This window comes from Oncorhynchus nerka, unplaced genomic scaffold, assembly GCF_034236695.1.
Source record: "Oncorhynchus nerka isolate Pitt River unplaced genomic scaffold, Oner_Uvic_2.0 unplaced_scaffold_772, whole genome shotgun sequence".
NCBI classification, from domain to species: Eukaryota; Metazoa; Chordata; class Actinopteri; order Salmoniformes; family Salmonidae; genus Oncorhynchus; species Oncorhynchus nerka.
This window is the reverse complement of record NW_027040450.1, coordinates 294,095-321,707: the sequence shown is the minus strand read 5'-3', so window position 1 is coordinate 321,707 and position 27,613 is coordinate 294,095. Positions and strand designations below refer to the sequence as shown.

Sequence of the window (27,613 nt, the reverse complement as noted above, 5' to 3'; positions counted from 1 at the left end):
GAGAGACCAGCCTCCCCTGTACCCAGCTGTGTGTCCATGAAGAGTGACTGGTCTATGGGTCTACCTCTAAAGTTTAGAGAGGGAGACTTTTCTACTGAACAAATGTAAGAAGAACTCATGGGTCCTGGTCAGTGAGTTAAACAACACTGTCTCTAATCCATAAGCTACTCCTTATTTCCATTTTCATAGTCCTAAAACAATATCAAATTAGCAGGTGAAGTGAATTAGGTTTGTAGTACCCATAGAAGACCACAGGGAGTAGCAAGAGAGCCATAAACCCATGCTGTTTTTTTTATCTCTTAACTTAACACTTTCTACCTCTGAGTCTCAACTAATAAAGCAGTACTTCTTATTGCTCTGAGAGGCAGATATATAGCATTTTGCAAAAGAAATATGACTATTTGTCTCTCTGAAATGAAACCATCAAGTGAGAGATGAAAACACATACTTGTATGTTATTGAACAACCCCATAGTTGATAGTGAAAAAACACACCAATCTCTTTTATAATTTCTTTAACCAATTAAAAGCTAATTTACAAACATTTCTGAAAATGGATATATAGCATTTTGGAATGAAACTCAGGTAAGAACAAAGGTAAGAATAAATCATGGTCAGTGAGTTAAACAACACTGTCTCTAGTCATTTCTCTCTCCCATTTTCCCATTTATTGTTGTTGTTTTCATAATCCATAGGCTAATCATTTTGCCCATTTTCATAGTCCTAAAACAATATTAAACAAACACAACATTGCCTCCCTGTGTGTGTGTGTGTGTGTGTGTGTGTGTGTGTGTGTGTGTGTGTGTGTGTGTGTGTGTGTGTGTGTGTGTGTGTGTGTGTGTGTGTGTGTGTGTGTGTGTGTGTACTCGCTGGATGAGGAGATGTAATCTCATGTTTTGTCCACAGAAACCAACAGGAGAGATCAGAGTCAGAGATTCTCAGTGGTCAGTCTTCCCAGAGTCATCAAACAGACCTGGCCTCCATATTCAGTGTATGTTGTCCTGTTATGTACATTTGTTTTTGTTTACCTCAAGTAAAGTTGATCTGTCAATCATTCATTTATGTTTTAATTAGAAAGCATTTAGTCTCTTACTTAACTCATTTACTTTATTTATTCCAGTTGCTTGAAGAGAAAATTCTGACATTTGTGAAGAACGAGCTGAAGATGTTCAAGAGGATTCTTAGTCCAGAACTCCCAGAAGGCTTTGAGAGTCAGAAGCAGGATAAGGAAGTGGTGGACCCTGAAGATGAGCAGCAGGAGAGCAGTGCCAGAGAGGGGGCTCTGAAGATCACACTGCACATCCTGAGGAAAATGAACCAGAAGGAGCTTGCTGACACACTGGAGAAAAGTGAGATCTGTCTGTCTCATGTTGAATGATGATTTATAACATTTAAAAGCTGTAGGTAAAGTACAGCTAAAGTAGCTGTGTAACTCAATGATATTGTAGCAGCCTTAACACAACACCTAGTGACCTCATCAAGTAGCAGCAGGGATGTGTAGTGGTGATTCATTTAGAGAGAGAGAACATTAATAATACCATCAATAATACCAATAATAATATAATCAGTCACACCAGTCTGTAATGCATTATGAAAACATTTACACATTTATACCGTCAGTTAAGAGAATAAATTATTATAATTTACAACTTTATAACAGTCCTTCAATACTGTAGACATTAAAACAGACGTAATATTAATATCCTCTGTGTTATTTCTATATTCAGATGAGCTTGCTGTGATTTGCCAACGTGAACTCAAATCTAATCTAAAGAAGAAGTTTCAATGTGTATTTGAGGGGATCGCTAAACAAGGAAACCCAACACTTCTCAATAAGATCTACACAGAGCTCTACATCACAGAGGGTGGAACAGGAGAGGTCAATAATGAACATGAGCTGAGACAGATTGAGACAACAACCAGGAAACAAGCAAGACCAGAGACTGCAATCAAATGTAACGACATCTTCAAACCCTTAACTGGACAAGACAAACCTATCAGAACTGTGCTGACAAAGGGAGTCGCTGGCATTGGAAAAACAGTCTCTGTGCAGAAGTTCATTCTGGACTGGGCTGAAGGAAAAGCAAATCAGGATGTCCAATTTGTATTTTCATTCCCTTTTCGGGAGCTAAATTTGATGAAAGAGGACAAACACACTTTCATTGAACTTCTTAATCACTTCTCAATGGAAACCAAACAATCAGGAATCTCCAACTACAACAAGTACAAAGTTCTGTTCATCTTTGATGGTCTGGATGAGTGCCGACTGCCCCTAGACATCCAGAAGAACAAGATCTGTTGGGACGTCACAGAGTCAACCTCAGTGGATGTTCTGCTGACAAATCTCATCAAGGGAAATCTGCTTCCCTCTGCTCTCCTCTGGATAACTACCCGACCTGCAGCAGCCAATAAGATCCCTTCAGGGTGTGTTGACCAGGTGACAGAGGTACGAGGGTTCAATGACCCACAGAAGGAGGAGTACTTCAGGAAGAGATTCAGTGATGAGGACCTGTCCAGCAGAATCATCTCACACATAAAGACATCAAGGAGCCTCCACATCATGTGCCACATTCCAGTCTTCTGTTGGATTTCTGCAACAGTCCTTGAACACATGCTGAAACATAAGAGAGAAGCGATGCCCAAGACTCTGACTGAGATGTACACACACCTTGTGGTGTTTCATACCAAACAGAAGAATGAAAAGTATCTTCGGAATGAAGAGACAGGTCCACACTGGAATAAAGAGAGCATTCTGTCACTGGGAAAACTGGCTTTTCAACAGCTTGTGAATGGCAATCTGATTTTCTATGAAGAAGACCTGAAAGAGGCTGGCATTGATGTCAATGAAGCCTCAGTGTATTCAGGATTGTGCACACAGCTCTTTAAAGAGGAATGTGGGCTGTACCAGGACAAGGTGTACTGCTTTGTTCATCTGAGCATTCAGGAGTTTCTGGCTGCTGTATATGTGTTCCTCTCATTCATCAACAACAATGAGAATCTCATGGACAAACTGCAAACAACGTCCAGGAACTTTTCTGTGAGGATCAGACAAAGGCGTAAAGTTACTTTCTACAAGAGTGCTGTGGATAAAGCCTTACAAAGTGAGACAGGAAACCTGGACCTTTTCCTCCGCTTCCTTCTGGGCCTCTCACTGGAGTCCAATCAGAAGTACTTACAAGGTCTGCTGACAAAGACAAGAAGCAGCTCACAGAGCCATGAAGAAACAGTCAAGTACATCAAGGAGAAGATCAGGGAGAATCCCTCTCCAGAGAGGAGCATCAATCTGTTCCACTGTCTGAATGAACTGAATGACCATTCTCTAGTCGAGGAGATCCAAAGATACCTGAGATCAGGAAGTCTCTCAAAACCCAACATCTCACCTGCACAGTGGTCAGCTCTGGTCTTTGTGTTGCTGACTTCAGAAAAGGAGCTGGATGTGTTTGACCTGAAGAAATACTCCAGATCAGAGGAAGGTCTTCTGAGGCTGCTGCCAGTGGTCAAAGCCTCCAGAGCTGTTCTGTGAGTAAATAAAATTACATATAAGAACTAATCATCAGGAAAAAATATTCAGTTTAGAGAAAAGTATGTATTCTAATATGCAATCAATTATATAATAAAAAAAACTATTGAATAAATGCATTGATTTTCACATTAGTATTACATTATCACCATACAATTCTAGGAGACGGAAGATGAATCTATATGTTGTTTGAGAGAATAAACCAAATTCATCTGCCATTGCCCTGTCTACACTACTGGTGTTAAATTAACAGCGTGTTTGTGAAGTCATGATGATCTCTTTATCAGGCTGTCAGGCTGTGGAGTCACAGAGGAAGGCTGTGCTTCTCTGGTCTCAGCTCTGGAGTCAAACCCCTCACACCTGAGAGAGCTGGATCTGAGTAACAATGACCTGAAGGATTCAGGAGTGAAGCTGCTCTCTGCTGGACTGGGGAATCCACATTGTAAACTGGAGACTCTGAGGTCAGTATTCCTGTAGTTGATCAACAAGTGATAACTGATCACCAGATCCACATGTGTTTACCAGACACACATAGTCCACACCATTTGTGTTTGGACAGTGAAGCCTACAGTTTTAAATGTGGTGCTATGCTCCAACATTTTGGATTTGAGATACAATGTTTCATATTAGGTGACAGTACAGAATGTCACCTTTTATTTGAGGTTAAAGGTGAGAGGATAGTATGTTTTGTGGTATCCTCTGTTATTGGTAATGGTGAGAGGTTAGCATGTTTTGTTGTAGCCTCTGTTATTGGTAATGGTGAGAGGTTAGCATGTTTTGTTGTAGCCTCTGTTATTGGTAATGGTGAGAGGTTACCATGTTTTGTTGTAGTCTCTGTTATTGGTAATGGTGAGAGATTAGCATGTTTTGTTGTAGCCTCTGTTATTGGTAATGGTGAGAGGTTAGCATGTTTTGTTGTAGTCTCTGTTATTGGTAATGGTGAGAGGTTAGCATGTTTTGTTGTATCCTCTGTTATTGGTAATGGTGAGAGGTTAGTATGTTTTGTTATAGCCTCTGTTATTGGTAATGGTGAGAGGTTAGCATGTTATGTTGTAGCCTCTGTTATTGGTAATGGTGAGAGGTTAGCATGTTTTGTTGTAGCCTCTGTTATTGGTAATGGTGAGAGGTTAGTATGTTTTGTTGTAGTCTCTGTTATTGGTAATGGTGAGAGGTTAGCATGTTTTGTTGTAGTCTCTGTTATTGGTAATGGTGAGAGGTTAGTCTGTTTTGTTGTAGCCTCTGTTATTGGTAATGGTGAGAGGTTAGTATGTTTTGTTGTAGACTCTGTTATTGGTAATGGTGAGAGGTTAGCATGTTTTGTTGTAGCCTCTGTTATTGGTAATGGTGAGAGGTTAGTCTGTTTTGTTGTAGCCTCTGTTATTGGTAATGGTGAGAGGTTAGTATGCTTTGTTGTAGTCTCTGTTATTGGTAATGGTGAGAGGTTAGCATGTTTTGTTGTAGCCTCTGTTATTGGTAATGGTGAGAGGTTAGTATGCTTTGTTGTAGCCTCTGTTATTGGTAATGGTGAGAGGTTAGTATGTTTTGTTGTAGCCTCTGTAACTTTCTCACTCATTATTATTAATGATTCATTTATGATCTTTCTCAATCACAGGCTTGATATAGTCATTGTGTTAAAAAATATGAGACCTAATGATGTACATTTGACTACTTTAATACCCTATCAGTTAAGTGTAAGTGAATTAGTCAGAATACTTATGACATCTTCAAATAGGGGGACTAGATACATAAAGTGTTTTTATTCTAAGCAGTGTACCAGAAATTTATTAAAATATCCTCAAATAAAAGGTGACATTATAAACTGTCACCTCATATAAAACATTCGATCTGAAATCCAAAATGTTGGGGTATAGAGCCACATATAAAATGTTAACTCCACTGTCTAAATAGATATGGTGTGGACTGTATACTCAATACAATCTAAATCTGATACCTCACTGTCTAAATAGATATGGTGTGGACTGTATACTCAATACAATCTACATCTGATACCTCACTGTCTAAATAGATATGGTGTGGACTGTATACTCAATACAATCTAAATCTGAATCCTCACTGTCTAAATAGATATGGTGTGGACTGTATACTCAATACAATCTAAATCTGATACCTCACTGTCTAAATAGATATGGTGTGGACTGTATACTCAATACAATCTAAATCTGATACCTCACTGTCTGTCTTCTGACTGATACTGATTTTAAACTGGTCTGGTCAGTCTACTATAATATTTGTACTATACATGTTTCCATCTACCAATAAAATTATGATCATTTATAATAATGATACATTCATTTATGAATAGATACTGGAGGTTTCAGGACACTGATGTATGTACACATTTTGAAAAAATATACTGCCACTTTTTTTCACCACCAAAGAATATCAGTGTGATTTTAATATGATTTGACTCTTTGCAGGCTGTCAGACTGTGGAGTCACAGAGGAAGGCTGTGCTTCTCTGGTCTCAGCGCTGAGGTCAAACCCAACACATTATTTGTGCACAGGTTACAGTGTAAGCAGGGAAAGCTAAGCGTATCATTTCAATACAACCTGTCTGTCATTGTATTTCTCTGTGTTTCAGACTCGCTGTCTGTAAACTCACAGACACATCCTGTAAAGTGTTGGACTCAGTTCTCAGTTCAAACCCCTCACACCTGAGAGAGCTGGATCTGAGTAACAATGACCTGAAGTATTCAGGAGTGAAGCTGCTCTCTGCTGGACTGGGGAATCCCCACTGTAAACTGGAGACTCTGAGGTCAGTATTCCTGTAGTTGGTCAACAAGTGATAACTGTTCACCAGATCCACATGTGTTTACCAGACACACATAGTCCACACCATATGTGTTTGGACAGTGAAGCTTACAGTTTTACATTTGGTGCTCTGCTCCAGCATTTTGGATTTGAGATATAATATTTCATATTAGGTGTCAGTACAGAATGTCACCTTTTATTTAAAGGTATTTTCATACATATATATTTTACAGTTTATAAATGAAAACACTTTATGTATGTAGTTCTCCCATTTGAAAAAGTCTAAATTATTTGGACAAATTCACTTATGGTATATTAAAGTAGTCAAAGGTTTAGTATTTGGTCCCATATTCCATGCCTGCAGTGATTACATCAAGCTTGTGATTCTACTAACTTGTTGAAATCATTTGCAGTTTGTCTTGGTTGTGTTTTAGATGTTTTCCTAATAGAAACTGAATGGTGAATAATGTCCTGTCATTTTGGAGTCACTTCACTTGTATTGTCAGTAAGAATAGAAGATGTTTCTGAACACTTCTACATTCATGTGGATGTTACCATGATTATGAATAATCATGAAGGAATTGTGAATGATGGTGAATGATGATGGATGAGAAAGTTAGAGGCACAAATATCAGACCACCTCTGTTATTGGTAATGGTGAGAGGTTAGCATGTTTTGTTGCAGCCTCTGTTATTGGTAATGGTGAGAGGTTAGCATGTTTTGTTGTAACCTCTGTTATTGGTAATGGTGAGAGGTTAGTATGTTTTGTTGTCGTCTCTGTTATTGGTAATGGTGAGAGGTTAGCATGTTTTGTTGTAGCCTCTGTTATTGGTAATGGTGAGAGGTTAGCATGTTTTGTTGTAGCCTCTGTTATTGGTAATGTTGAGAGGTTAGCATGTTTTGTTGTAGTCTCTGTTATTGGTAATGGTGAGAGGTTAGTAATGTTTTGTTGTAGCCTCTGTTATTGGTAATGGTGAGGTTAGTATGTTTTGTTGTAGCCTCTGCTATTGGTAATGGTGAGAGGTTAGCATGTTTTGTTGTAGCCTCTGTTATTGGTAATGGTGAGAGGTTAGCATGTTTTGTTGTAGCCTCTGTTATTGGTAATGGTGAGAGGTTAGCATGTTTTGTTGTAGCCTCTGTTATTGGTAATGGTGAGAGGTTAGCATGTTTTGTTGTAGCCTCTGTTATTGGTAATGGTGAGAGGTTAGCATGTTTTGTTGTAGCCTCTGTTATTGGTAATTGTGGATGAGAGGTTAGCATGTTTTGTTGTCAGCCTCTGTTATTGGTAATGGTGAGAGGTTAGCATGTTTTGTTGTAGCCTCTGTTATTGGTAATGGTGAGAGGTTAGTATGTTTTGTTGTAGCCTCTGCTATTGGTAATGGTGAGAGGTTAGCATGGTTGGTTGTAGCCTCTGTAACTTTTTCACTAGTTATTATTCATGATTCATTCAATATTTGTATTAATCATGGCATCATCAGGATTAATTTAGTATTGTTTAGAAACATGTTACCACTTAGACATACATTTTTTTCAGTCATCATCCACTATCCAGTTACTATTGGTCAAAACATATCCCAAGTGTCACGTTTTGACCTTAATTTCCTTTGTTTTGTATTTATTTAGTATGGTCAGGGCGTGAGTTGGGTGGGTTGTCTATGTTTGTTTTTCTAGGTTTTGGGAATTTCTATGTTTCGGCCTAGTATGGTTCTCAATCAGAGGCAGGTGTCATTAGTTGTCTCTGATTGAGAATCATGCTTAGGTAGCCTGGGTTTCACTGTGTGTTTGTGGGTGATTGTTTCCGTGTCTGTGTTTGTTCGCCACACGGTACTGTTTCGGTTTTGTTCACGTTTATTGTTTTGTATTCATTGAGTGTTCAGTTCATGTTTTTAAATAAACAACCATGGACACTTACCACGCCGCATCTTGGTCCGATCCTTGCTACACCTCCTCTTCAGACGAAGAGGAGGAAAACCCTTACACCAAACAAACTCATCTTTTGACTACTTTAATACACTCTAAGTATATTGGTCACTTATGACTTCTTCAAATGGGGTCGACTAGATATAAAAAGTGCTTTAATTTCAAAACATGAAATATATAGGAATTAAAATATCCTTATTAAATAAAAGGTGACATTAAATGCTGTCACCTCAAATATATACAGTTGAAGTCAGAAGTTTACATGAACGTAGGTTGGAATCTTTAAAACTTGTTTTTCAACTTTTACACAAATGTATTGTTAAACTATAGTTTAGGCAAGTCGGTTAGGACATCTACTTTGTGTATGACACAAGTAATTTTTCCAACAATTGTTTACAGACAGATTATTTAACTTATAATTCATTGTATCACAATTCCAGTAGGTCAGAAATTTACATACACTAAGTTGACTGTGGCTTTAAACAGCTTGTAAAATTCCAGAAAATTATGTAATGGCTTTAGAAGCTTCTGATAGGCTAATTGACATCATTTGAGTCAATTGGAGGTGTACCTGTGGATGTATTTCAAGGCCTACCTTCAAACTCAGTGACCCTTTGCTTGACATCATGGGAAAATCCAAATAAATCAGCCAAGACCTCAGAAAACAATTATACACCTCCACAAGTCTGGTTCATTCTTGGGAGCAATTTCCAAACGCCTGACGGTACCACATTCATCTGTACAAACAATAGTATGCAAGTATAAACACCATGGGACCACGCAGCCGTCTTACCACTCAGGAAGAAGACACATTCTGTCTCCTAGAGATGAACGTACCTTGGTGCGAGAAGTGCAAATCAATCCCAGAACAACAACAAAGGACATTGTGGAGATGCTGGAGGAAACAGGTACAAAACTATCTATATCCACAGTAAAAAGAGTACTGTATCGACAACCTGAAAGACCGCTCAGCAAGGAAGAAGCCACTGCTCCAAAACCACCATAAAAAAGCCAGACTACGGTTTGCAACTGCACATGGGGACAAAGATCGTACATTTTGGAGAAATGTCCTCTGGTCTGATGAAACAAAAATAGAACTGTTTGGCCATAATGACCATCATTATGTTTGGAGGGAAAAGGGGGAGGCTTGCAAGCCGAAGAACAACATCCCAACTGTGAAGCTCGGGGTGGCAGCATCATGTTGTGGGGTGCTTTGCTGAAGGAGGGACTAGTGAACTTCACAAAATAGATGGCATCATGAGGTTGGGAAATTATGTGGATATATTGAAGCAACATCTCAAGACATCAGTCAGGAAGTTAAAGCTTGGTCACAAATGGGTGTTCCAAATGAACAATGACCCCAAGCATACTTCCAAAGTTTTGTCAAAATGGCCTAAGGACAACAAAGTCAAGGTATTTGAGTTGCCAGCACAAAGCCCTGACCTGAATCCAATAGAAAATATGTGGGCAGGACTGACTAAGCGGGTGCGAGGAAGGAGGCCTACAAACTTGACTCAGTTACACCGGCTCCGTCAGGAGAAATGGGCCAAACTTCACCCAACTTATTGTGGGAAGCTTGTAGAAGGCTACCTGAAACATTTGAGCCAAGGCAAACAATTTAAAGGCAATGCAACCAAATACTAATTGAGTGTATGTAAACTTCTGACCCACTGGGAATGTGATGAAAGAACTTAAAGCTCAAATAAATCCTTCTCTCTAATATTATTCTGACATTTCACATTCTTAAAATAGTGGTGATCCTAACTGACATAAAACAGGGAATTTTTACTGGGATTAAATGTCAGGAATTGTGAAAAACTGAGTTTAAATGTATTTGGCTTAGGTATATTTGAACTTCTGAATTCAACTGTATATACAGTATATATAACATTTGATCTCTTGGAATATAGAGACACATTTAAAAGATTAACTTCTCTGAAAAAAATGGATATGGTGTGGACTGTATACTCAATACAATCTAAATCTTATTCCTCACTGTCTAAATAGATATGGTGTGGACTGTTTACTCAATACTTAAATCTGATACCTCACTGTCTAAATAGATATGGTGTGGACTGTATACTCAATACAATCTAAATCTGATACCTCACTGTCTAAATAGATATGGTGTGGACTGTATACTCAATACAATCTAAATCTGATACCTCACTGTCTAAATAGATATGGTGTGGACGGTATACTCAATACAATCTAAATATGATACCTCACTGTCTAAATAGATATGGTGTGGACTGTATACTCAATACAATCTAAATCTGATACCTCACTGTCTGTCTTTTGACTGATACTGCTTTTAAAACTGGTCTGGTCAGTCTACTCAAATATTTGTACTATACATGTTTTTATCTGCAGGCAATACTTTGATCATTTGTCATTTATCATAATGATACATTCATTAATGAATAGATATGGCAGGTTTCAGGACACTGATGTAGCTGAATATGTTGAAATAATATACTGCTACTATCTTCACCACCAAAGAATAGCAGTGTGATTTTAATATGATTTGACTCTTTGCAGGCTGTCAGGCTGTCTAGTCACAGAGGAAGGCTGTGCTTCTCTGGTCTCAGCTCTGGAGTCAAACCCCTCACACCTGAGAGAGCTGGATCTGAGTAGCAATGGCCTGAAGGATTCAGGAGTGAAGCTGCTCTCTGCTGGACTGGGGAATCCCCACTGTAAACTGGAGACTCTGAGGTCAGTTTTCCTGTAGTTGGTCAACAAGTGATAACTGTTCACCAGATCCACATGTGTTTACCAGACACACAGTTTTACATTTGGTGCTATGCTCCAGCATTTTGGATATGAGATGTTTCTTATTTGGCAACAGTACAGAATGTCACCTTTTATTTAAGGGTATTCATACATACATGTTTTACTGTTTAGAAATGTATCGTGAATGACGAATAACAAAGTTATAGAGGCACAAAGATCAGATTTTTTTAACCTCCCTGTTATTGGTAATGGTGAGAGGTTAGCATGTTTTGTTGTAGCCTCTGTTATTGGTAATGGTGAGAGGTTAGCATGTTTTGTTGTAGCCTCTGTTATTGGTAATGGTGAGAGATTAGCATGTTTTGTTGTAGCCTCTGTTATTGGTAATGGTGAGAGGTTAGCATGTTTTGTTGTAGCCTCTGTTATTGGTAATGGTGAGAGGTTAGAATGTTTATTTTTACATAAAGTGTTTTCATTTTTAATCGTGAAACAGATATGTATTAAAATATCCTCAAATAAAAGGTGACATTATATACTGTCAACTCGTTTGAAACATTTGATCTGAAATCCAAAATGCTGGAGTATAGACACATTTAAAATGTTAGCTTAACCTCTTAAGTCGACCCTCTACTTTTTTGAACATTCTGTTAAAAATCGCGCAACATTTCAGCGCCCTGCTACTCATGCCAGGAATATAGTATATGCATTTGCCTAGTCTGTGTGGATAGAAAACACTCAGACGTTTAAAAAACTGGTTAAATCACTGCTGTGGCTTTACCAGAACGGCATTTACATCGAAAAGCACAGGAAAAACTGATCACTTAAAATGGGAAAATATATCCATGCGCTACTTGAACTCATTGATAAAGGTGAACCACAATTAATTGACTGAGGTTGCAGTACCTACAGCTTCCACACGGTGTCTAGAGTCTTGTCATTTCCCTTCGAGTTTTTTCTTGGTCAAACACATGCAGGGCACCGTATCTCCTTAGGTCTAGGACCGGATATTTTCGTTGAGTTTCTAGCCGGACATTTTTCCAGACGGACAGCTAATGATCTTTACATCGCCTCCTGATGAATTTTATCGCTTATTAACGTTTACTAATACCTAAAGTTGCATTACAAACGTATTTCGAAGTGTTTTGTGAAAGTTTATCGTCGACTTTTTGAATTTTAAAAAATGACGTTACGTTTTGAAACGATGTTTTTTTCGTTTATCACACAGTCTACATATAACGATATCTAGGCTTTATATGGACCGATTTAATCGAAATAAAGACCCAAATAGTGTTTATGGGACATCTAGGAGTGCCAACAAAGAAGATGGTGAAAGGTAATGAATGTTTTCTATTTTATTGTGCGGTTTGTGTAACGCCGAAATGCTAATTATTTTGTTTACGTCCCCTGTGGGTCTTTTGGGGTGTTACATGCTATCAGATAATAGCTTCTCATGCTTTCGCCGAAAAGCATTTTAAAAATCTGACTTGTTGCCTGGATTCACAACGAGTGTAGCTTTAATTCGATACCTTGCATGTGTATTTTAATGAACTTTTGAGTTTTAACTAATACTATTAGCATTTAGCGTAGCGCATTTGCATTTCCAGAGCTCTAGTTGGGACGCAAGCGTCCCGAGTAGAAGCAACAGGTTAACTGTCTAAATAGATATGGTGTGGACTGTATACTCAATACAATCTAAATCTGATCCCTCACTGTCTAAATAGATATGGTGTGGACTGTATCCTCAATACAATCTAAATCTGATTCCTCACTGTCTAAATAGATATGTTGTGGACTGTATACTCAATACAATCTAAATCTGATACCTCACTGTCTGTCTTCTGACTGATACTGATTTTTAAACTGGTCTGATCAGTGCTCAAAAATGTGTAATGTACATTTTTCTCTCTACAAGAAACATTATTATAATTTATAATAACACCACATTAATTCATGAATAGATATGTCAGGTTTCAGGACACTGATGTATCTGAATATTTAATAAAATCTATTGCCACTATTTTCACCACCAAAGAGTATCAGTGTGAAATTAATACGATTTGACTCTTTGCAGGCTGTCAGGCTGTGGAGTCACAGAGGAAGGCTGTGTTTCTCTGGACTCAGCTCTGAGGTCAAACCCCTCACACCTGAGAGAGCTGGACCTGAGTAACAATGGCTTGAAGGATTCAGGAGTGAAGCTGCTCTCTGCTGGACTGGGGAATCCCCACTGTAAACTGGACACTCTGAGGTCAGTATTCCTGTAGTTGGTCAACAAGTGATAACTGTTCAACAGATCCACATGTGTTTACCAGACACACAGTTTTATATTTGGTGCTATGCTCCAGCATTTTGGATATGAGATGTTTCTTATTTGGCAACAGTACAGAATGTCACCTTTTATTTAAGGGTATTCATACATACGTGTTTTACTGTTTAGAAATGTATCGTGAATGACGAATAACAAATTTATAGAGGCACAAAGATCAGAAAAAATGCTAACCTCCCGTGTTATTGGTAATGGTGAGAGATTAGCATGTTTTGTTGTAGCCTCTGTTATTGGTAATGGTGAGAGATTAGCATGTTTTGTTGTAGCCTCTGTTATTGGTAATTGTGAGAGGTTAGCATGTTTTGTTGTAGCCTCTGTTATTGGTAATGGTGAGAGATTAGCATGTTTTGTTGTAGCCTCTGTTATTGGTAATCGTGAGAGGTTAGCATGTTTTGTTGTAGCCTCTGTTATTGGTAATGGTGAGAGATTAGCATGTTTTGTTGTAGCCTCTGTTATTGGTAATCGTGAGAGGTTAGCATGTTTTGTTGTAGCCTCTGTTATTGGTAATGGTGAGAGGTTAGCATGTTTTGTTGTAGTCTCTGTTATTGGTAATGGTGAGAGGTTAGCATGTTTTGTTGTAGCCTCTGTTATTGGTAATGGTGAGAGGTTAGCATGTTTTGTTGTAGTCTCTGTTATTGGTAATGGTGAGAGGTTAGAATGTTTATTTTTACATAAAGTGTTTTCATTTTTAATCGTGAAACAGATATGTATTAAAATATCCTCAAATAAAAGGTGACATTATATACTGTCAACTCATATGAAACATTTGATCTGAAATCCAAAATGCTGGAGAATAGAGACACATTTAAAATGTTAGCTTCACTGTCAAAATAGATATGGTGTGGACTGTATACTCAATACAATCTAAATCTGATACCTCACTGTCTAAATAGATATGGTGTTGACTGTTTACTCAATACAATCTAAATCTGATACCTCACTGTCTAAATAGATATGGTGTGGACTGTATACTCAATACATTCTAAATCTGATTCCTCACTGTCTAAATAGATATGGTGTGGACTGTATACTCAATACATTCTAAATCTGAAACCTCACTGTCTTTCTTTGTGGTGGAAAATCGGTTCAAATATGACACAACCAAGAACTTTGTGAAAATCAAAATAGACTTTTAATACAACAGTATCACCAGCCGGAGTGGTCCGCGGAACACACACCCTTTTTTCAGAGCACTCGCTCTGAGTTATACCATACCACATTAGTCCCTCCCATATGTAAATTAAGTAACATCCCAATCTGTGCATCCTGCTTGTTCAGCCCAATAACGCCCACATCTGCTTTCCGTCAGATTATAATGATGACAAGACCCTTGCTTTGACCTAAAGATAATATACATCCCTCTATCCTATGGCCTATGTTTTGACCCTGTAATTAACTCCATGTGTCCCTTTGTATGTGTGTCTTTTATCTCGGATCAGCGGACTGTGTGTCTCCTCTAGTTTTAGTGTGTCGCCTCCTCTTCATATGGTTGTCTAAGATCAACAAACTTATGTGTCTCCCCTGTCATGTGATTGATGTCTATAATCCATCAGTTGGTCATTTGGCTGACCCCCTCCTTTGTATATCCCTCTGAGCTTTGTATGTCCAGCTATTCTAGGCGTCTATGTGTCTGCATTTTTAGTGTTTCCAGCTTTCCCATACTCCCATGGCCTTTCTTTGGCTTCCTGTCCTATACAATAGACCATGCATTTTACCAGACAATATTTGTGTTGTTCCATATATGTACATAATTTCTCCCATATCTTCTGACTGATACTGATTTTTAAACTGGTCTGATCAGTGCTCAAATATTTGTGCTGTACATGTTTCCCTCTACAAGAAACATTATAATAATTTATAATAATGACACATGAATTTATGAATGGATATGTCAGGTTTCAGGACACTGATGTATCTGAATATTTAATAAAATATATTGCCACTATTTTCACCACCAAAGAGTATCAGTGTGATTTTAATATGATTTGACTCTTTGCAGGCTGTCAGGCTGTGGAGTCACAGAGGAAGGCTGTGTTTCTCTGGACTCAGCTCTGAGGTCAAACCCCTCACACCTGAGAGAGTTGGATCTGAGTAACAATGACCTGAAGGATTCAGGAGTGGAGCTGCTCTCTGCTGGACTGGGGAATCCCCACTGTAAACTGGAGACTCTGAGGTCAGTATTCCTGTAGTTGGTCAACAAGTGAAGACTGTTCACCAGATCCACATGTGTTTACCAGACACACATAATCCACACCATATGTGTTTGGACAGTGAAGCTTATAGTTTTACATTTGGTGCTGTCCTCCAGCATTTTGGATTTGAGATAAAATGTTTCATATTAAGTGACAGTACAGAAAGTTACCTTATATTTGAGGTTAATGGTGAGAGGTTAGTATATTTTGTTGTAGTCTCTGTTATTGGTAATGGTGAGAGGTTAGCATGTTTTGTTGTAGCCTCTGTTATTGGTAATGGTGAGAGGTTAGCATGTTTTGTTGTAGTCTCTGTCACTGGTAATTGTGAGAGGTTAGCATATTTTGTTGTAGTCTCTGTTATTGTTAATGGTGAGAGGTTAGCATGTTTTGTTGTAGCCTCTGTTATTGGTAATGGTTGGTATTGGTTTTATCAAAGATTCTCTGTAATTAGTATTGCGCGATCAAACTGATTAATCATGTAACTGTAAATAACTAGGAAGTCAGGGCACCAAGGAATAAATTCAGATTACAAGGTTATAATTTCCCAATATAACCTTTCAGATATTTTCATATCTGATCCATAGTCTTCTGATTAATGAATTATTTACTTTACCTCACCTTAGTCTCATTCCAAACGCCGTAAATTGTTGGTTATCTGCATGAACCCAGTCTTCACTATGAGTCATCCATACATCAATTGTCTTAAATAATTTATTTATTTCCAACTAAGTAATTCAAAGTAAATGCATTAACAAAACAACAAAGTAAATATGGTTACAAGAAATTATAGGAAATGTGCCCTAGTTGGCTAAACCGGCATCGCGACTTGGTGGACAAGTTGGAGAGTGTGGGTCAGCGTGCAATCAATATATTTATTTACGCTCAGTGTGTCGTCTTGATCGCTGTTGAAAAGTTGTTTATTTTGAAGAATTGTCCGTCTCTCTCCCTCTCTATGTTGTGGTTAGAGTGGATTGTTCAGAGTGACATTCATTCGTTTCGTTATGTTTCGGCGGTTGTCGTTCTTCGTGTTCAATGATACCGAATTTCTAGCTGCAGACTGCAGACTAGTAATTAATATCAAAGACTTGTTCTTATTCTGTCAGTATCAATAGTCTAAGAGTTTAACCACGTGGTATGGTTAAAAGATTCAGCAATGGTCTGCAACCTTTGTAATCCTGTGATTGAGAGAAACATGGTCTGCTTGAGAATTTCTCAAAGTTGGGTTTTATTCGGAATTGCAGAAAAAGGGCTGTCCCAGGATGCCTGACCCTAACGGGGCTCATAGGCGGTCCTCTGATTTAGTTCAACTCAAAACGGAATAGGAATTTCCTTCATTAAACAGTCCAAAATCACATTACACAATTTCACAACCAGTATCATACTCATTCATTCATCTTATACAAAAATGAGATATAAACCTCATTTCTGAGGCTATTACAGTGCCTTGCGAAAGTATTCGGCCCCCTTGAACCTTGCGACCTTTTGCCACATTTCAGGCTTCAAACATAAAGATATAAAACTGTATTTTTTTGTGAAGAATCAACAACAAGTGGGACACAATCATGAAGTGGAACGACATTTATTGGATATTTCAAACTTTTTTTAACGAATCAAAAACTGAAAAATTGGGCGTGCAAAATTATTCAGCCCCCTTTACTTTCAGTGCAGCAAACTCTCTCCAGAAGTTCAGTGAGGATCTCTGAATGATCCAATGTTGATCTAAATGACTCAAATATTTGTATTATACATTTCTCTCGACAAGCAACACTTTGGTCATTTGTCATTTCAAATAATGAAACATCCATTTATTAAAACTTCTCTGGAACAGTAGCGTCCCAACTCGCCAACAGCCAGTGAAATTGCAGGGCGCCTAATTCAAAACAACAGAAATCCCATAATTAAAATTCCTCAAACATACAAGCATTTACACCATTTTAACTTGTTATGGCTGCAATCCCACTAACAGGATAAGTGCCATCAACAACTGCTGAATAGCATAGCGCTACGTTCAATAAATATTACTAAAAATATTTATATTCATGAAATCATGTCAGATTTTGAAATTATGCTTTACAGCGAAAGCAATCCAAGTGTTTGTGTAAGTTTAGCGATCGCACGACAAAACATTATGTACACTTAGAATCAGGTAGCTTGGTCACGAAAATCAGAAAAGCAATCAAATTAATCATTTACCTTTGATGATCTTGGGATGTTTTCACTCACGAGACTCCCAGTTACACAACAAATGTTCCTTTTGTTCGATAAAGATTATTTTTATATCCAAAATACCTCCGTTTGTTTGGCGCGTTATGTTCAGAAATCCACAGGAAAGAGCGGTCATGACAACGCAGACGAAAATTCCAAATAGTTTCCATAATGTCAACAGAAACAAACGTTTTTTATAATCAATCCTCAGGTTGTTTTTAAAATAAAAATCGATAATATATCAACCGCAAATGTCTTTCACAGTAGGAGAGGGAAAAGCAATACCTATCCAAACTCTGTTGAGCGAGCAAAACTCATGTGGGCTCTTATCTTTCTGGCTCATTTTTCAAAATAAAAGCCTGAAATTATGTCTGAAGACTGTTGACACCTTGCGGAAGCGATGGGAACATATATCTGGTTCATATCCCTTTAAATCCAGCAAATGGAGGCTATGGAACATGGAGTTTTCAAAATAGAAGCCACTTCCTGTTTTGATTTTCCTCAGGGTTTCGCCTGCAACATCCGTTCTGTTATACTCACAGACAATATTTTGACAGTTTTGGAAACTTTAGAGTGTTTTCTATCCAATACTAATAATACTATGCATATATTAGCAACTGAGACTGAGGAGCTGGCCGTTTACAATGGGCACCTTTTCATCCAAGCTACTCAATTCTGCCCCTGCAGACATAAGTTAAAGATAAACTTCTTGTAAATCCAGCCACAGTGTCAAATAGGCTTTACGGCGAAAGCACACCAAACGATTATGTTAGGTCAGCACTTAGTCACGGAAAACCATACAGCCATTTTCCAGCCAAGAAGAGGGCTCACAAAATTCAGAAATTGCGATTAAATTAATCACCTTCCTTTGATGACCTTCATCAGATAGCACTCACATCATTTATGTCCAAATACCTCCTTGTTGTTCGCGTTTAGTTCACAAATCCAAACTCACGAGGCGCGGGCAAGTCTAGGCGAAAGTTCAGACGAAAAGTCCAAAAAGAATAACAGGTCATAGAATCATGTCCAACGATATAGAATCAATCTTTAGGATTTTTTTTACATAAATCTTCAATGTTTCAACCGGACAATTCCCTTGTCTTTAGAAATGCAATGGAACGCAGCTACCTCTCAACGCCGCACGCATGATTTATCTCATGGCACTCTGCCAGACCTGGCCCAAACAGCTCTCATTCGCTCCCCCATCACAGTAGAAGCCTGGAACAAGGTTCTAAAGACTGTTGATATCTAGTGGAAGTCTTATGAAGTGCAATATGACCCCACAGACACTGTATATTCGATAGGCAATGACTTGAAGAACTACCAACCTTTTTTTCTCAAGTTTTTGCCTGCCATATGAGTTCTGTTATACTCACAGACATCATTCAAACAGTTTTAGAAACTTCAGTGTTTTCTATCCAAATCTACTAAATATATGCATATTCTAGCTTTTGGGCCTAACGAGCAGGTAGTTTACTCTGGGCACCATTTTATCCAAGCTACTCAATACTGCCCCCCAGTCCCAGAAGAAGTTAATAGATATGAAAGGTTTCAGGACACTGATGTATCTGAAAATAAATATATATATACTGCCACTATTTTCACCTCCAAAGAATAGCAGTGTGATTTTTGTTTTGTTTTAATATGATTTTTCCCTTTGTCAGGCTGTCAGGCTGTCTAGTCACAGAGGAAGGCTGTGCTTCTCTGGTCTCAGCTCTGAGGTCAAACCCCTCACACCTGAGAGAGCTGGACCTGAGCTACAATCACCCAGGAGACTCAGGAGTCAGACTGCTCTCTGCTGGACTGGAGGATCCTCACTGCAGACTGGAGAAACTCAAGTATGTAGAGGGTTAATGTCAATGTTCATATCAGACATATTTGACTTATCAGGCTAGTTAAGAAAAACATTCTTAGCACCACTTGGACAAGGTTTTATGTTTGTGTGTGTGTCCAGTGTGTGTGTGTGTGTGTGTGTTCAGTGTGTGTGTGTGTGTGTGTGTGTTCAGTGTGTGTGTGTGTCCAGTGTGTCCAGTCTGTGTGTGTGTCCAGTGTGAAACAAACACTGGACTCACACACAGGACACACACAGGACACTTTCACACACACACTGGAAACAAACACTGAACACACACAGATAAACATTATTGTGTGTATGTGTGTGTGTGTGTGTGTGTGTGTGTGTGTGTGTGTGTGTGTGTGTGTGTGTGTGTGCAGTGTGTGTGTCCAGTGTGTGTGTCCAGTGTGTGTGCAGTGTGTGTGTGTGAGTTCAGGTGTATCCCTCAATGACTGTCTGTTCTTCTGTTTACCGTTACAGTGTGGAACATGGTGGAGAGTACACAATGAAGCCTGGGCCTAGAAAATGTAAGGGAATACCCCCCTGAAATGGACAAAAATGAATGGGAAGTCATTGGCATTGGACAAACCATATACACTTTGTCCAATACCTCCCAATTCGGCATTCATTCGTGTAAAGTTGATTGCAAATGCCATATGGCAAATGCCAGGTGTAACACTTTGAAAATCCAACAGGTGGCGAGTGCGCTCCACCGTGTTTTTTCATATTGCAAATGCAGCCCAAGTCACACATCCAAAAGCAAAATTTTTCTTGTGCATAAGGCTTGTAATAATGTTTTGTCGATTTGCAATATGATTTCATAGGAAGTCAAAAGTCGAAAATGTGAACTTTAAAAAAAAATCGAAATTGTTTCGATTTTATGTCAATTAATCATGTGTAAGAACTGTATGAATATACTTTTGTAAAATGTTATTATCATAATTTTTATTTTATTTTTTACTTGTGCATAAGGAATATGATTTGTCCATTTGCAATATGATTTCATAGGAAGTCAAAAGTCAAAGTCAAAAGTCACTTTTTTGGGGGCCAAATGCCATAAGAAATTTGACATGCTCAAAAATCCTGCAGAATTGCAAAATTGACTGGCCTGATAAACTCGGGATGGCCGGGCAGTGATAGTTGTTCTTTTCCATCACTCGTTGTGTTGATTTCATCATGTCCATTTGGTGATGTTTTTTTCACTGTTGAATCATATTGCAAGTGCACGTGCTTTTGCAATATGGTTCAATGGGCATGTACCATCACGAATTTGGCATGCTCAAAAATCCTGCAGAAATGCAACATTGACTGTCCTGATGAACATAGGATGGCCGGGCATTGATAGTGGGTCTTCTCCATCGCTCGTTGTGTTGATTTCATTATGTCCATTTGTTTATGTTTTCTTACTTTTGCAAAGTCACTGTGCATTTGCAATATGGTTCAATGGGCATTTACCATCACAAATTTGTCATGCTATAAAAATCCTGCAGGAATGCGAAATTGACTGGCCCGATGAACTCGGCATGGCTGGGCAGTGATTCTGGTTCCTCTCAATCGCTCGTTAGGGTTGATTTCAGAATGTCACTTTGGTGATGGTACCTCACTGTTTAAACATATTGCAAATGGACAAGAGTCACCAGCAAGTCACCGTCCATCAGTCAATTAGAGATCATTCTGACACCAAACTGATACAAACTGACACCAAACCCACTTTTTCCAACTCGCTTAGTAGCCAACTATCACATACTTCAGAGCTGGCCCAAAATTCACAACGCCTTCTGTTCAAACCATAATAAAATTGTAAAACACGTAGTTACGTTCCAGCTGCGGGTCCAGTTCTGATGTTATGTGTAGGCCTAGTTGAGGCGACCCTGAATCACAAGTTTCGGCTCGATGGGTCATTTGGTGCCCGAGCAAGACCCTAATTGGTGCTGAAAATCCACATTTCTTCCATGACTTGCTACGGGGTCCTTGAATGAGCTATCGGACAGGAACATTGGGGTCCGTCTATATGGGCCGAGGCGGTTGTAATGCACCTAGTCTTGCGACTCTGGGACATTTCTAAATGTCGTCATTTTCGTGATGCAAAAATGAATTGAAGTCATTGCAAATGTACGAGGTTGTTTCTCGGTCCTTCTAGAGCCACGTAACTCACCACGCACTATCGACCTGAGGTCTAGAACAGGTTTCTAAAGTTTCGGAACTCTAGGTCTGACGGTTCTTTTTTAGCTCGAACAAAGCTAACTATTGGAGGCACTGTCTGTCTCTACGCACCCCAATACGTCCCTCCTTCCAAGCTGTGTGTGTGTGTGATTTAGTTTTCCTTTGAAATTTTATGGGAAAAATGACTGATTTACAGTTCATGGGGGTTGCCTAATCACACATAAGAGGTTTTGGAAAGATCTGACTTTTTTAACCCTTCGAAACAGCCCCTGTGACACCAATTATGGCACTTTCGGTTGGCACAGGAAGCTATAAGTCATTTTAAGTCCTTACGAACTGACTGATTTACACAGGGTTGAATGCACTATTTCTATCAAACTACAGGTAGGGTATGGATATACACTTTTAGCGTGATTTTAACCACTTCTGGTTGGTCCAGGAAGCTTAGAATCGACACAGGTAGACCTCATAGTGTCCTGATGGACTGTCATCGAAGACAGATTCATAAGGCATTCATAACCCACATAGGCTTCAGGTTGACTTTAGAGGAGCAGGCAATGTATTCCTATGGGGAGAGATGTCATTGTAATCTGTGAGATCAAAAATCCCTGTTTTACTGTTAACCTGTTGCCTCTACTTGGGACGCTTGCGTCCCAACTAGAGCTCTGGAAATGCAAATGCGCTACGCTAAATGCTAATAGTATTAGTTAAAACTCAAAAGTTCATTAAAATACACATGCAGGGTATCAAATTAAAGCTACACTCGTTGTGAATCCAGGCAACAAGTCCGATTTTTAAAATGCTTTTCGGCGACAGCATGAGAAGCTATTATCTGATAGCATGCACCAATACACTACAACAGAAAAGCACAGCAGGGACGTAAACAAAATAATTAGCATTTCGGCGTTACACAAACCGCACAATAAAATAGAAAACAGTCATTACCTTTCACCATCTTCTTTGTTGGCACTCCTAGATGTCCCATAAACACTATTGGGTCTTTATTTCGATTAAATCGGGCCATATAAAGCCAAGATATCGTTATATGTAGACTGTGTGATAAACGAAAAAAACAGCGATTTCACAACGTAACGTCATTTTTTTAAATTAAAAAAGTAGACGATAAACTTTCACAAAACACTTCGAAATACGTTTGTAATGCTACTTTAGGTATTAGTAAACGTTAATAAGCGATAAAAATCATCCGTAGGCGATGTAAATATCATTAGCTGTCGTCTTGGAAAAAATTTCAGGAGAGAGCTCTTCCGGAATGATCTGGGCGGAGACCGGAGGTAAGCGGTGCCCCTCTTTCGGTTCAACCAAGAATCAAAGATGATTAAATTCACAAGACTCTAGACAACATGGGGATGCTGTGGGAGTTGAATGCTCGGTCTTATCTAATCTTATCTTATCTTATCTATCTTTATTTCCATTTTCTGTGATCAGGTTTTCCTGCGCTTTCCGATGTAACGCACGTTATGTAATAGCCACAGTCGTGATTTAACCAGTTTTAAAAACGTCTGAGGGTTTCCTATCCACACATTCTAACCATATGAACGTACTATATTCCTGGCATGAGTAGCAGGGCGCTGAAATGTTGCGCGATTTTTAACAAAATGTTCAAAAAAGTAGAGGGTCGACTGAAGAGGTTAAGGGTTAATGCCACACGGTCGAGGTTAGGCTTGCACAGATCGGGAGGACCTCAGGATCGTACCTGAGGTCGAATTGTGCTTCTCACCCTAACGGTTCTCTCACTGTCACCCAAAAGCAAATGACATTTAGGGCCAGGCTTCATTTTGGGCCAACTTTTTTTCACGGTCGCTGCAATCAGAGCGAGCTACGGTCAAGCGGGGCGTCTCGTTGAACTCGGCACAGTCTGGAGACTATGGTGATGCCATTTTTTGTGTTGATTTCAGAATGCCATTTTGGTGATGGTCCCTCTCCGTTTAAACATATTGCAAATGTACAAAAGTCAACTAGCAAGTCAGTGTCCATCAGAGCGAGCTACGGTCAAGCGGGGCATCTCATTGAACTCGGCACGGCCTAGAGAATATGGAAATGCCATTGCAGGCTCTGTGTGTCTTTAAGCACCGCACTTTGTCACTCCATCCTTGCTGTGTGTGTGTGTCTGTGTGTGTGTGTGAGAGAGAGCTTTTCTTTGACATCTGTTGGTAGAAATGACTGACTTACAGTTCATGGGGGTTGCCTAATCACACATATGAAGTTTTGAAAAGATCTGACCTTTTTCAATAAGTGATTGATGGTCCTAACTCGATCTGAACTACACCAGGTTCAGACCAGTCAGGTCATAAATGTTGAATGTCAGATCCAAATCCACAACAACATTGGAAACAGCCACTATGACACCATTTAAGGCCCTTCCGGTTGTCACAGGAAGCTATAAATAAACCCATATCCTGACTGGGGTATGCCTTTACAGAATCCTGAGTTATAAGTCTTTACGTTAAGAACTGAGTTATTTACAGAGTGTTTAGTGAGTGTGTGTTATTTCAGAAAATCATAGAAAATCACAGAAATCTCGCAGAGCTCCGCAGCACACTTTAAAAAGATTCATATGAACACCCTGCAACTGAATCTGTAACTGTTTAAAAAAGAAAACACCTATTTTTGAAAATCACCAATTTGACATTGTACGATTTCTCTTAAATGACAATAGATAAATGGCTGGTTCTTTTTTTATTGACACCGGAGGCTCCTTGACTTTGACGTGACGTGGACAAATAATTTCTCTATTTTCATTTTGGACCTTTTTTCCCAGAAAAATGGCCATTACTCAAAAACCGTTGAGGCCTAGATGCCATCTTGTTCGGGGCCAACTGCCCATTATGCCAAACCTATGCTCACCAAGTTTCGGCTTCAAAATATTTTCCGTTTTGGAGATAAGGCCACGTCGTGATTCGTGATATTTTGTACATTTGCAATATGATTGCTTATGCCCTCTTGTGGGATTTACCGGGACAGCGGAAATGTTTTATTATTGTATAAAACGGAAACCGAATGTCAGATAAAGTTTGTTTGATGACTTCCCGGTAGGTCCGGCCCTGCTGCTCGGCCCGACGGTGTCCGAAATGTTATCGGACGTCTAGTAAGGGACCATACATTTGCAAAATGGACTTTCTCACTAACCATACGGCAAATGTCAAAATGTTCCCTTAAGGTATGTGAGTGTTGACTGCTGTGAAGAATAAGTCTTAATTCAAGTTAATTCAAAGACAAATACCACCATCATTACTTTCTTGGTCATATTAAATATCAATTGTAGTTCTACAGAAGCAGAAATCAGGGACACCAAAGTTTACAAAGAGTTGCTTTGACAATGTATGTGTGTGTGTGGCATGTTTGTGTTACATAAGAATGGGTTTGTTGATGCATGCATTCAGGTTTGTGTGTGTGTAATTAATGGGAATAAGTGTGTTTTATATTACCATACAATATAACATATGATTATTCAACAAGTCTCAAGTTACCTTAACTTCTCCTTTTGATACCTATAAACATCTACATTAAATTAATTAGTGAAAAGTGAGTTAACATTCTAATGTGAATGATGATGATTTCTAATATTGTGTCTGGTTTCATCCATCAGATGTCTGTGATCTCACACTGGACCTAAACACAGTAAACAGACTCCTCTCTCTGTCTGAGGAGAACAGAAAGGTGACATGGAGGAGAGAGAAGCAGTCGTATCCTGATCACCCAGAGAGATTTGAGGACTGTGAACAGGTGCTGTGTAGAGAGGGTCTGACTGGGCGCTGTTACTGGGAGGTAGAGTGGAGTGGGAGAGAGGCTGTTATAGGAGTGACATATAAAGGAATCAACAGGAGAGGAAGGAGTGAGGACTGTTGTCTTGGATACAATGACAAGTCCTGGAGTCTGTACTGCTCTGACAACCGTTACAGAGCCTGGCACAATAATAATCTCACCCCCATAGACGTCCTCTCCTCCAGCCCCCACAGAGTAGGAGTTTATCTGGACTGGCCAGCCGGCACTCTGTCCTTCTATAGAGCCTCTTCTGACACACTGACCCACCTGAACACATTCACCTCCACATTCATTGAGCCCCTCTATCCAGGGTTTAGGCTTTGGGGTGATGGCGACTCAGTGTCACTCTGTCAGTGATACACACACACACACACACACTGGAGACACACATACACACTGGACACACACTGGACACACACACACACACACACACTGGACAACCACACACATTGGACAAATAACCACACACATTGGATGGACACACACACGCTGGACACACACACACGCTGGACACACACACACACACTGGACACACACACACTGGACACACACAAACAGACTGGACACACACAAACACACTGGACAAACACACACTGGACACACACAAACACACTGGACAAACACACACTCACACTGGACAAACACTGTAACACACACACAAACACTGGACACACACACACACTGGACGAACACACACACACTGGACGCACACACACACTGGACGCACTCTCCCACACATGCGCGTCTTCCTATAATTGTGAGGACCTTGACCCAATAACACCTTTAAAATACCAATGTCATCATTTGTTATACAACAAATTATGCAATAATATATTGACAAATGCTCCATAGTTGTACACAAGGATGTATAAGTATACAAGGATATATAGTACTTTTCATAATAAAACATACCTGAAATAAGAAAAGGCATGTTAATTGTGAAAACCGTTTAGTTATTGATTTTATATTGCCTCTGTCAGTTGCAGGTTGATGTTAAAGTAGGAATCTCGGAGCATCATAGCACCATTAGGTGTAAAAACCCAGTTGCGGCTCACTTTTTGGAATCGATTTAGTCTCTGCATTATATCGGCATCAAACATGTCACTTAGGAGAGAGGGGGTGACCTTGACAATTTATTGTTAAAACGAGAAGCTGCCTGGATCTTTAATTTAAAGACCCTTTGCTCCCTTCGGTCTCAACGTAGAATTTGATCTGATGCCATTTTTGTGATTATTGTGATTTTGTTATTCATTGTAATGTTAGCCTATGTAGCTGCATTGTATCTATGAATAAATCGGAGAGTGGAGTTAGATGAACAAGAATTTAAGCTTTCAACCAATATCAGACACTGATATGTACCTAAATGTTTAATATCCTTATTATTTAGTATGATTTAATTGAACCCTTCAGTCTCACCGGAAGTTGTCCCGCTTGCGGGATGCATAGCCCTAAAAGGATTTCTTAGCTCCTTCTTGAACTGCACGGTTGGTTAAGGGCGTGTAAGTAAAGCATTTCACGGTAAAGTTTACACTTGTTGTATTCGGCGCAAAGTTTGATTTGATTTGATCAGCGGTGTTTGTCATGATTGATATCTGTTAAAACGTTGGTTAATAAATTATTGTGTCTGAGCTCCCAGAGTTCTCCTTTCTTTTACAAATATTATAATAGGCTACATGAGACCTACAGTCAGTGTCCAGACTTCAGTTAATATTATAATAGACTACAGTCAGTGTCCAGACTACAGTTAATATTATAATAGACTACAGTCAGTGTCCAGACTACAGTTAATATTATAATAGACTACATGAGACCTACAGTCAGTGTCCAGACTTCAGTTAATATTATAATAGACCTACAGTCAGTGTCCAGACTTCAGTTAATATTATAATAGACCTACAGTCAGTGTCCAGACTTCAGTTAATATTATAATAGACTACATGAGACCTACAGTCAGTCTCCAGACTTCAGTTAATATTATAATAGACTACATGAGACCTACAGTCAGTCTCCAGACTTCAGTTAATATTATAATAGACTACATGAGGCCTACAGTCAGTGTCCAGACTTCAGTTAATATTAAAATAGACTACAGTCAGTGTCCAGACTTCAGTTAATATTATAATAGGCTACATGAGACCTACAGTCAGTGTCCAGACTTCAGTTAATATTATAA

At 39.1% G+C, this 27,613-nt stretch overlaps 1 protein-coding gene across 1 annotated transcript; it reads left to right on the top strand.

Annotated features, from left to right (window-relative positions):
- Window positions 1–27,068, top strand: LOC115125517 (NACHT, LRR and PYD domains-containing protein 12-like). Its single transcript, XM_065016899.1, is given in 13 exon segments — window positions 1–104; window positions 906–990; window positions 1,120–1,348; window positions 1,727–3,518; window positions 3,807–3,980; window positions 5,958–6,065; window positions 6,067–6,294; window positions 10,752–10,925; window positions 13,012–13,185; window positions 15,263–15,436; window positions 19,325–19,498; window positions 19,975–20,021; window positions 25,265–27,068. Coding segments are annotated over 13 exon segments (3,960 nt in total). The 5' UTR covers window positions 1–36; the 3' UTR covers window positions 25,798–27,068.
- The last annotated feature ends 545 nt before the right edge of the window (window positions 27,069–27,613 follow it).